This window comes from Pseudophryne corroboree, chromosome 8 (assembly GCF_028390025.1).
Source record: "Pseudophryne corroboree isolate aPseCor3 chromosome 8, aPseCor3.hap2, whole genome shotgun sequence".
Taxonomy (NCBI): Eukaryota; Metazoa; Chordata; class Amphibia; order Anura; family Myobatrachidae; genus Pseudophryne; species Pseudophryne corroboree.
In genome coordinates, this window is record NC_086451.1 from 427,153,510 (window position 1) to 427,165,554 (window position 12,045).

General features: G+C 49.2%; 1 protein-coding gene across 1 annotated transcript in view; it reads right to left on the reverse strand.

Moving 5' to 3' along the window:
• The window catches only part of WDR62 (WD repeat domain 62), a 313,350-nt gene that overhangs the window by 210,891 nt on the left and 90,414 nt on the right, over window positions 1-12,045 (reverse strand). Inside the window, exon 19 of the mRNA XM_063937983.1 lies at window positions 4,746-4,868. Coding sequence (XP_063794053.1) covers window positions 4,746-4,868 — 123 coding nt within the window. The remainder of the gene's footprint in view (window positions 1-4,745; window positions 4,869-12,045) is intronic.

Consider the following 12,045-nt stretch of genomic DNA (forward strand, 5'->3'; position numbering starts at 1 on the left):
CCGCAAAGCCTTCCCCAAACAGGACATTACCTTTGAAGGGTAACGCTTCCATAGCTCTCTTGGAATCGGCATCAGCATTCCATTGATGGATCCACAGCGCCCTCCTGGCCGAAATCGACATGGCATTGGCTCTTGACCCCAAGAGACCATCATCTCTCGCCGCATCCTTCAGGCAATCTGCAGCGTCCTTGATATAACCAAGAGTCAAAAGAACAGTATCTTTATCAAGGGTATCCATATCAGCAGCTAAATTCTCAGCCCATTTAGCAATAGCACTACTCACCCATACCGACGCCACAGCAGGTCTGAGCAATGCACCCGTATTAGTGAAAATGGACTTCAGAGACGTCTCCAGCTTGCGATCCGCCGGATCCTTGAGAGCTGCCGTGTCAGGAGACGGAAGCGCCACCTAAGTTCTTAGACAAACAAGATAAAGCTTTATCAACATTAGGAGACGCCTCCCATTTTCCCCTATCAATAGATGGAAAAGGATACGCCATGTAAATCCTCTTGGGAATCTGCCACCTCTTGTCCGGCGACTCCCAAGCCTTTTCACAAAGAGTATTCATCTCATGAGAGGGGGGAAACTGCACCTCAGGTTTTTTCTCTTTAAACAAGCAAATCCTTGTTTCCTGTACGGCAGGTTCCTCAGAAATGCGTAACACATCTTTTATAGCCACAATCATGTACTGAATACTCTTAACTAATCTTGGATGTAAAGGAGCCTCAGTGAAGTAGACATCGGACTCAGAATCCGTGTCGGTATCAGTATCTACCACTTGAGTAAACGGCCGCTTTATCGACCCTAAAGGGGTCTGTACCTGCGACAAAGCATCCTCCATGGATTTTTTCCACACCTGTATCTGTGATTCAGATTTATCTAATCTCTTTGATAAAGAAGTCACATTAGAATTAATTGTATTCAACAGTGCAAGTAAGTCAGGCGTCGGCTGCGTCGACAGAGCCAACTCCAGACCCGCATCTGCCCCCCCAATAACCTCCTCCGGTGAATAACATTCAGCCTCAGACATGTCGACACCTAGTATCGACCCACCGACACACACATACAATGCCTCAGCCAGGGGACAGGCCCACAAGGAAGCCTGGATAGAGAAACACAGAGGGAGTATGCCAGCTCACACCCCAGCGCCCATATATCCCACCAACGAAAATATATGTACCAGCGCTGCCCAATAATACCAATTATGCACCAGCTACTGTCCCCCCCCCCCCCCGATAAGCTCCCCGTTACTTTAATGGAGCTTGTGGAGGTCCCGGACCAGCGTCTCCTGCATTCATGTGAGGAAAAAATGGCGCCTGTGAGCCGAGCGGCTAAGCTCCGCCCCCTCCCGGCGCGCTTCAGCCCGCCAAATTCAAAATCACGAAAATGCCGGCGGGGGTCCCAAAAACGGTGCCAAGGCACCGAACAAGCATCTGCCGGCCCAAGAAAACTCAGTAACATGCTGCCCAGGGCTCTTCCCCCACCTGGTTACTGAAGTCTTCTGCCGTCCTGAAGTCTTCTGTTCTTCACATACTCACCCGACTTCTGTCTTCTGTGAGGGGGGTGACGGCGTGGCTCTGGGAACGAGCAGCTAGGCGCACCAAGTGATCGGACCCTCTGGAGCTAATGGTGTCCAGTAGCCGAGAAGCAGAGCCCTTAAACTAAGAAGAAGTAGGTCTGACTTCTCTCCCCTCACTCCCACGATGCAGGGAGCCTGTAGCCAGCAGGTCTCCCTGAAAATAAAAAACCTAACAAAGTCTTTTCCAGAGAAACTCAGGAGAGCTCCCCTAGTTAGTGTCCAGTCAGTCCTGGGTACAAAGTCTAACTGAGGTCTGGAGGAGGGGCATAGAGGGAGGAGCCAGTTCACACCCAGTTTAAGTCTTTTCAGTGTGCCCAAGCTACTGCGGATCCCGTCTATACCCCATGGTCCTTTTGGAGTCCCCAGCATCCTCTAGGACGTAAGAGAAAAAGGTTTAGAGAGAAAACCTGACCTGCACCCATGCCCTGGTGATCTAGTGGGATCGCCTGTACTGCCACAGTGTCCACCGCCAGCGCGCGCGGCCCGCCTCCCACCGGCCGCGCCGGATCGCCATAAAGTGCGGGTCCCGCGAGTGAGACCAACTTACCTCCTCCCGAAGTGCGACCACGCGATCCCGGAGAGCCCCAGCCGTGTGTGACTAACTTGGAAGAAAACCGGAGCCTCCTGCTGTAGGTACCCGGTAACCAGGGCAAGGGAGTGTACAGCGCCGCTGGGGTAGAGATGGAGCTGCAGCAGGTGATGTCTACTGACATCCAGCACAATCTGTGCCTCTGCTGCAGCCCTTGTAGTCTTCTTTTTTCCTCAGTAAAAGCTTTTTCTAGAGCTGCTGTGAGCAGCTCTTCCTGTTACATGCTTGCACTGCAAGCACCAACTACAAACTAAGCTCCTGTGCACGGAGGCGGGGTGATATAGGAGGCGGCGCTATGCATCTTGGGAAGAAGGTCAAAGCTTTTGAGCCCAATGTCTATCCTTGTGGAGCCCAATGTAACCCGCAACAGGAACATGTTTTTTTTTTTTTCTACTCAGGGGCTGTAGAGGCTACTGCCATCAGTTTTTTTTTTTTTTTGGGGGGGGGGGGGGGGGGGATGTAGAGATCTACTGCCAATGAAGGGGTGGGAATGTATTTAATAATGGGGGCCTATGAACGATTTCCCAGCAGTTTTGTGGGGGGAAAAAAATAAATCATCAGTTAAGTAGATAAAGTGCCTATGCCCTAGTGTCCCCCATTAAAATTAGAGAAAAGGATTTTATGATAAGTAAAATAAACTATTTTTCTGTTTAACACCTTTTATATTAGGCCTCTTGGTTGAACTGGTCATACAATGGATATTTATATCTTGAAATGTAAATGTATTTTCTCTCATATACCCATTTGTTTTCCAGTTCCACTAGTTATTGTTTGAAATCACTAGTATTAACACAAGCAGATTTATACCACTATTCAAGTGGTGTATGAGCGAAACACATCACAACCTTATGGCTTAGGTCGGCCTCTCCAACAGTTACCTATATATGGCAACGTGCATAGGTCTCGTACCCACTGCTAGTATCCCATCCAGTAAATTAGTCTAATGATGCGACTGTGGTGGCAGAGAAGTAAAGATGTAGTGGTGAACAGCAGTGATACTCCCCGGGGACTACAGCGCAGACCAAACAGTAGAGGGGGGCTGGATAATACTAAACCCTAACTGTACTTATTTTTGTTTTTAATATGTGCGGGTGTCTGCCTGTCCCCGGAGATCAGCACCAAGTATCACAGCCACTGTCTCCATCCTTCATCAACCCACCTATACTCCTGTGTAACAAACCATGGGGACTCGGGGGAAGGACAGATACAGGAAAGGGATGCTGACTGCAGTGTCCCGAGTGCAGCGGCTGTGATACACAGTACTGATCCCCGGGAACAGGCAGACACCCGCAGATAATAAAAACAGGAGTAAAAAGGTACAGTACAGCTGGGTACACACCTACAGATATATCTGTCCAATCTGTCTGGTGGGAAGAAAATCTGGTAGTGTATGGGAGCAAATGTCAATCAACCATTTGCTTCCAATAACTGGAAAACAGACAATGGTCATTAACACCCCTTACCCGCCAAAATCCCGGGACTGTCCCAGGATTTTTTACCCTGCATTTTGCCGGGTTGTACCCAGCTTAGACCCCGTTTCCACTACACCCGGGTAAGCCCAGCAAAACCTGTGGATGTCATTAAAAATGAGATGAGGTCACAGGCCTGTGTGTACCCACCTCTCCTTCCAGGCCCCATCTCAGCAGCCTCTCCCAGCGTGGACTTCTCTCATCTGGCCTCTGGGTGATTACATCAGTAGCCAGCGCCGAGGAAGGACCTATCAGCAGATTTTGCAAATTGCTTGGTCAAAAAACCCGGGTAAGAGCTGTTTCCACTGCAGTGTGTGACTGTTACCGGGTTTTACCTGCTGAAAAACCTTGCTCGATACCCAGGAATAAATCCTAGGTCAGTAGACCCTGGATTTTTTTCTTGGAGCAGATTCCACGGACCCACATCATGGGTAGACATGGCAGTGGAAAAGTGTTATCAGACAAATTGGTTACATCTGTTTGATTTAACAAATTTATCTGAACAACGGTTTTTGTCTGTTTTCCACAGCTTGGAGGCAAATGGTTGATTGTCGTTCGCTCCCAGATATTACCAGATTTTGTTCCCACCAGACAGATCAGAGAGATACATCTTTAGGTGTGTACCCACCTTTAGGGTTATGTATTAACTGGACCCACTCTGCTATTTGTGGTCTAAAACCGCCACTGGTGGTGAATATACGGGATGTATTTCTGTGACCGACGGTCACATAACCTCCCCCTGCATCCCAAACACTGAAATTATCAACAGTCGGCATGCCGACTTGAAGGGACTATTCCCAATCGTAGGTGCCCACAACACCCATAGAGCGGGAATAGAACCTGTGGTGAGGGGCATCGTTGCACTCGCCCCTACCGCCAGCATTCAGCGGCCGGGATCCCGGCATCAGGCTGCTGACCGCCGGGATCCTGGTCGCCAGTCACGCCGCACCAACCCGAATCTAGAACCAATAGCTCAGCAATAAAAGAGACAGCTCAGGTGTATTGCAACCTAGGGGGAACCCGTGTGAAGGAGGAGATCCTGGAGAAGGTACAATCCCACTTACACTATGAGCTATGAAGGCAGTGGAATACAATCACACAGGTTACCTGTTACTAATAGGAGACTCTGCTTCCTTTGCTCTGTTTGGTTTCCCCGGCAGAGACAACTCGTCCAGGTGCTGCCTCATACAAGCAGTCATAACCGGGTCCAGCTGCCAAATGAATATACAACTAAAGAAAGCATAACAATATGGTAAACGCATAACATCTACAGACACTCTTGTACATATTATAAAGGACATCAATGTAGATCTGTCCCGTCACTTGGCAATGTTCGCAAAAGTGGTTCATCTGAGCAATCCCAAATCATTTAACTCAATTGTAGAGTGTATACATTTGTCAAGAAAGCTCACATCATACATCATCACCTTCTCTAGACCAGTGTGTCCAACCTCTGTCCTTAGGGCACACTAACGGCCCAGGTTTTAGGGATAGCAATACTTGAGTACAGGTGACTTAATTAGAACCTCAGATATTTTGATTTCCACGTCTGTGCTTAAGTATGGATATCCTTAAAGCCTGAACCCTAATGCCAGGTACACACTAGACGATATCGCGGCCTATGTGCCCGATTCCGACGGATCGGAACGACACATCGTTCAAACCGGCTAGTGTGTGCACACTATGTCGCTGACGATGCGTGCTCCAGACGGGCGACTTCGCCAGTGAGGGTCAAGCTGCCGATAGCAACATGGCTTCCCCTCCCCCGTCATCATCATCATCATCATGCGGAGTACACATCGTCTAGTGTGTATGCAGCATTAGGGGAGGTATTCAATTAGCCCCCGGAGAGACATATCGGGAGTAAAAACTCCCAATGTATCTTCGGGTTTTGCGGTGGGCCTATTCGATTTGACCGGCCGTAAAAAATGCATTTTCACCCGAAAATACACCGGTTCAGTGAAACCTGTGCGTTTTCGGGTGAAATAATAAGAATTTACTTACCGATAAATAAGAATTTACTTACCGATAATTCTATTTCTCGGAGTCCGTAGTGGATGCTGGGGTTCCTGAAAGGACCATGGGGAATAGCGGCTCCGCAGGAGACAGGGCACAAAAGTAAAGCTTTTACAGGTCAGGTGGTGTGTACTGGCTCCTCCCCCTATGACCCTCCTCCAGACTCCAGTTAGGTACTGTGCCCGGACGAGCGTACACAATAAGGGAGGATTTTGAATCCCGGGTAAGACTCATACCAGCCACACCAATCACACCGTACAACTTGTGATCTAAACCCAGTTAACAGTATGATAACAGAGGAGCCTCTGAAAGATGGCTTCCTAAACAATAACCCGAATTAGTTAACAATAACTATGTACAAGTATTGCAGATAATCCGCACTTGGGATGGGCGCCCAGCATCCACTACGGACTCCGAGAAATAGAATTATCGGTAAGTAAATTCTTATTTTCTCTATCGTCCTAAGTGGATGCTGGGGTTCCTGAAAGGACCATGGGGATTATACCAAAGCTCCCAAACGGGCGGGAGAGTGCGGATGACTCTGCAGCACCGAATGAGAGAACTCCAGGTCCTCCTTTGCCAGGGTATCAAATTTGTAAAAATTTACAAACGTGTTCTCCCCTGACCACGTAGCTGCTCGGCAGAGTTGTAATGCCGAGACCCCTCGGGCAGCCGCCCAAGATGAGCCCACCTTCCTTGCGGAATGGGCCTTAACAGATTTAGGCTGTGGCAGGCCTGCCACAGAATGTACAAGTTGAATTTTGTTACAAATCCAACGAGCAATCGACTGCTTAGAAGCAGGTGCACCCAACTTGGTGGGTGCATACAGTATAAACAGCGAGTCAGATTTTCTGACTCCAGCCGTCCTTTAAATGTATATTTTTAAGGCTCTGACAACGTCCAACAACTTGGAGTCCTTCAAGTCGTCTGTAGCCGCAGGCACTACAATAGGCTGGTTCAGGTGAAACGCTGATACCACCTTAGGGAGAAAATGCGGACGCGTCCGCAGCTCTGCCCTATGTCGAATGGAAAATTAAATAAGGGCTTTTATAAAACAAAGCCGCCAGTTCAGATACTCTCCCGGCCGAAGCCAGGGCCAGTAACATAGTCACTTTCCATGTGAGATATTTCAAATCCACATTCTTTAGTGGTTCAAACCAATTGGATTTGAGGAAATCTAAAACTACATTTAGATCCCACGGTGCCACCTTAGGCACCACAGGAGGCTGTATATGCAGTACTCCTTTGATAAAAATCTGGACCTCAGGGACTGAGGCCAATTCTTTTTGGAAGAATATTGATAGGGCCGAAATTTGAACCTTAATAGATCCCAATTTGAGACCCATAGACAATCCTGATTGCAGGAAATGTAGGAAAACGACCCAGTTGAAATTCCTCCCTCGGAGCACTCCGCTGCTCGCACCACGCAACATATTTTCGCCAAATACGGCGATAATGCTTCGCGGTGACTTCCTTCCTTGCCTTTATCAAGGTAGGAATGACTTCTTCTGGAATGCCTTTTCCTTTTAGGATCTGGCATTCAAACGCCATGCCGTCAAACGCAGCCGCGGTAAGTCTTGAAAAAAAAACAAGTACCCTGCTGAAGCAGGTCCCTTCTCAGAAGTAGAGGCCACGGATCGTCCGTGACCATCTCTTGAAGTTCCGGGTACCAAGTCCTTCTTGGCCAATCCGGAGCCACTAGTCTTACTCCTCTTTGCCGTATAATCCTCAATACCTTTGGTATGAGAGGCAGAGGAGGAAACACATATACCGACTGGTACACCCAAGGTGTTACCAGCGCGTCCACAGCTATTGCCTGCGGATCTCTTGACCTGGCGCAATACTTGTCCAGTGTTTTGTTGAGGCGAGACGCCATCATGTCCACCATTGGTTTTACCCAACGGTTTAATAGCATGTGGAAAACTTCTGGATGAAGTCCCCACTCTCCCGGGTGAAGGTCGTGTCTGCTGAGGAAGTCTGCTTCCCAGTTGTCCACGCCCGGGATGAATACTGCTGACAGTGCTATCACGTGATTCTCCGCCCAGCGAAGGATCCTGGCAGCTTCTGCCATTGCCCTCCTGCTTCTTGTGCCGCCCTGTCTGTTTACATGGGCGACTGCCGTGATGTTGTCCGACTGGATCAACACCGGTCTTCCTTGAAGCAGAGGTTCCGCCTGGCTTAGAGCATTGTAGATTGCTCTTAGTTCCAGAATGCTTATGTGAAGAGACTTTTTCAGGCTCGACCACACTCCCTGGAAATTTCTTCCCTGTGTGACTGCTCCCCAGCCTCTCAGGCTGGCATCCGTGGTCACCAGGATCCAATCCTGCATGCCGAATCTGCGGCCCTCCAATAGATGAGCCTCCTGCAACCACCACAGAAGGGATACCCTTGTCCTCGGCGACAGGGTTATCCGCAGGTGCATCTGAAGATGCGACCCTGACCATTTGTCCAACAGATCCCTTTGCATGGAATCTGCCGAAAGGGATTGCTTCGTAAGAAGCTACCATTTTTTCCCAGGACTCTTGTGCATTGATGTACAGACACCTTTCCTGGTTTTAGGAGGTTCCTGACCAGGTCAGATAACTCCTTGGCTTTTTCTTCGGGAAGAAAAACCTTTTTCTGAACTGTGTCCAGAATCATCCCCAGGAACAGCAGACGAGTTGTCGGCATTAATTGGGATTTTGGAATATTCAGAATCCATCCGTGCTGCTTTAGCACCTCTTGAGATAGTGCTAAACCCATCTCTAGCTGTTCTCTGGACCTTGCCCTTATTAGGAGATCGTCCAAGCATGGGATAATTAATACGCCTTTTCTTCGAAGAAGAAATATTATCTCGGCCATTACCTTTGTAAAGACCCGAGGTGCCGTGGACAACCCAAACGGCAGCGTCTGAAACTGATAGTGACAGTTTTGTACAACGAACCTGAGGTACCCCTGGTTTGAGGGGTAATTGGTACGTGGAGATACGCATCCTTGATGTCCAAGGATACCATAAAGTCCCCTTCTTCCAGGTTCGCTATCACTGCTCTGAGTGACTCCATCTTGAACTTGAACTTCTTTATGTACAGGTTCAAGGACTTCAGATTTAGAATAGGCCTTACCGAGCCATCCGGCTTCGGTACCACAAAAAGAGTGGAATAATACCCCTTCCCTTGTTGTAGAAGAGGTACCTTGACTATCACCTGCTGAGAATACAGCTTGTGAATGGCTTCCAAAACCGTCTCCCTTTCTGAGGGGGACGTTGGTAAAGCAGACTTCAGGAAACGGCGAGGTGGCTCTGTCTCTAATTTCAACCTGTACCCCTGAGATATTATCTACAGGATCCAGGGATTTACCTGCGAGTGAGCCCACTGCGCGCTGTAATTCTTGAGACGACCGCCTACCGCCCCCGAGTCCGCTTGCGAAGCCCCAGCGTCATGCTGAGGCTTTTGTAGAAGCCGGGGAGGGCTTCTGTTCCTGGGAAGGAGCTGCCTGTTGCTGTCTCTTCCCTCGTCCTCTGCCTCGTGGCAGATATGAATAGCCCTTTGCTCTCTTATTTTTAAAGGAACGAAAGGGCTGCGGTTGAAAGGTCGGTGCCTTTTTCTGTTGGGGAGTGACTTGAGGTAGAAAGGTGGATTTCCCGGCCGTAGCCGTGGCCACCAAATCCGATAGACCGACCCCAAATAACTCCTCTACGCATCGCCTGTCCACTGTCGTGTCCATAAAGCTCTTCTGGCCGAAATGGACATAGCACTTACCCGTGATGCCAGTGTGCAGATATCTCTCTGTGCATCACGCATATAAAGAAATGCATCCTTTATTTGTTCTAACGACAGTAAAATATTGTCCCTGTCCAGGGTATCAATATTTTCGATCAGGGACTCTGACCAAACTACCCCAGCACTGCACATCCAGGCAGTCGCAATAGCTGGTCGTAGTATAACACCTGCATGTGTGTATATACCTTTTTGGATATTTTCCATCCTCCTATCTGATGGATCTTTAAGTGCGGCCGTCTCAGGAGAGGGTAACGCCACTTGTTTTGATAAGCGTGTTAGCGCTTTGTCCACCCTAGGAGGTGTTTCCCAGCGCTCCCTAACCTCTGGCGGGAAAGGGTATAAAGCCAATAACTTCTTTGAAATTAGCAGTTTTTTATCGGGGCACCCCACGCTTCATCACACACGTCATTTAATTCTTCTGATTCGGTAAAAACTACTGGTAGTTTTTTCACACCCCACATAATACCCTGTTTAGTGGTACCTGTAGTATCAGCTAAATGTAACATCTCCTTTATTGCCAAAATCATATAACGTGTGGCCCTACTGGAAAATACGGTTGATTCGTCACCTTCACCACCGGAATCAGTGCCTGTGTCTGGGTCTGTGTCGACCGACTGAGGCAAGGGGCGTTTTACAGCCCCTGACGGTGTTTGAGGCGCCTGGACAGGCACTAATTGAGTGTCCGGCCGCCTCATGTCGGCAAACGACTGCTTAAGCGAGTTGACGCTATCCCGTAATTCCACAAATAAAGGCATCCATTCTGGTGTCGACCCCCTAGAAGGTGACATCCTCATATTTGGCAATTGCTCCGCCTCCACACCAATAACGTCCTCATACATGTCGACACACACGTACCGACACACAGCAGACACACAGGGAATGCTCTATACGAAGACAGGACCCACTAGCCCTTTGGGGAGACAGAGGGAGAGTCTGCCAGCACACACCAAAAAGCGCTATATATGACAGGGATAGCCTTATGATTAAGTGCTCCCTTATAGCTGCTTTTATATTAATATATTGCCATTTATTTTGCCCCCCCTCTCTGTTATACCCTGTTTCTGTAGTGCAGTGCAGGGGAGAGACCTGGGAGCCTTCCTGACCAGCGGAGCTGTGACAGAAAATGGCGCCGTGTGCTGAGGAGATAGGCCCCGCCCCTTTTCCGGCGGGCTCGTCTCCCGCTATTTAGTACATTTAGGCAGGGGTAAATATCTCCATATAGCCTCTGGGGCTATATGTGAGGTATTTTTAGCCTTTTTAAAGGTTTTCATTTGCCTCCCAGGGCGCCCCCCTCCCAGCGCCCTGCACCCTCAGTGACTGTCGTGTGAAGTGTGCTGAGAGGAAAATGGCGCACAGCTGCAGTGCTGTGCGCTACCTTAAGAAGACTGCAGGAGTCTTCAGCCGCCGATTCTGGACCTCTTCTTGCTTCAGCATCTGTGAGGGGGCCGGCGGCGTGGCTCCGGTGACCATCCAGGCTGTACCTGTGATCGTCCCTCTGGAGCTTCATGTCCAGTAGCCAAGAAGCCAATCCATCCTGCACGCAGGTGAGTTCACTTCTTCTCCCCTCTGTCCCTCGTTGCAGTGATCCTGTTGCCAGCAGGAATCACTGTAAAATAAAAAACCTAAGCTAAACTCTCTAAGCAGCTCTTTATGAGAGCCACCTAGAATTGCACCCTTCTCGGCCGGGCACAAAAATCTAACTGGAGTCTGGAGGAGGGTCATAGGGGGAGGAGCCAGTACACACCACCTGACCTGTAAAAGCTTTACTTTTGTGCCCCGTCTCCTGCGGAGCCGCTATTCCCCATGGTCCTTTCAGGAACCCCAGCATCCACTTAGGACGATAGAGAAATTCTATTTCTCGTAGTCCGTAGTGGATGCTGGGAACTCCGTAAGGACCATGGGGAATAGCGGCTCCGCAGGAGACTGGGCACAAAAGTAAAGCTTTAGGACTACCTGGTGTGCACTGGCTCCTCCCCCTATGACCCTCCTCCAAGCCTCAGTTAGGATACTGTGCCCAGACGAGCGTACACAATAAGGAAGGATTTTGAATCCCGGGTAAGACTCATACCAGCCACACCAATCACACCGTACAACTTGTGATCTGAACCCAGTTAACAGCATGATAACAGAGGAGCCTCTGGAAAGATGACTCACAACAACAATAACCCGATTTAGTTAACAATAACTATGTACAAGTATTGCAGACAATCCGCACTTGGGATGGGCGCCCAGCATCCACTACGGACTACGAGAAATAGAATTATCGGTAAGTAAATTCTTATTTTCTCTGACGTCCTAGTGGATGCTGGGAACTCCGTAAGGACCATGGGGATTATACCAAAGCTCCCAAACGGGCGGGAGAGTGCGGATGACTCTGCAGCACCGAATGAGAGAACTCCAGGTCCTCCTCAGCCAGGGTATCAAATTTGTAGAATTTAGCAAACGTGTTTGCCCCTGACCAAGTAGCTGCTCGGCAAAGTTGTAAAGCCGAGACCCCTCGGGCAGCCGCCCAAGATGAGCCCACCTTCCTTGTGGAATGGGCTTTTACAGATTTTGGCTGTGGCAGGCCTGCCACAGAATGTGCAAGCTGAATTGTACTACAAATCCAACGAGCAATAGTCTGCTTAGAAGCA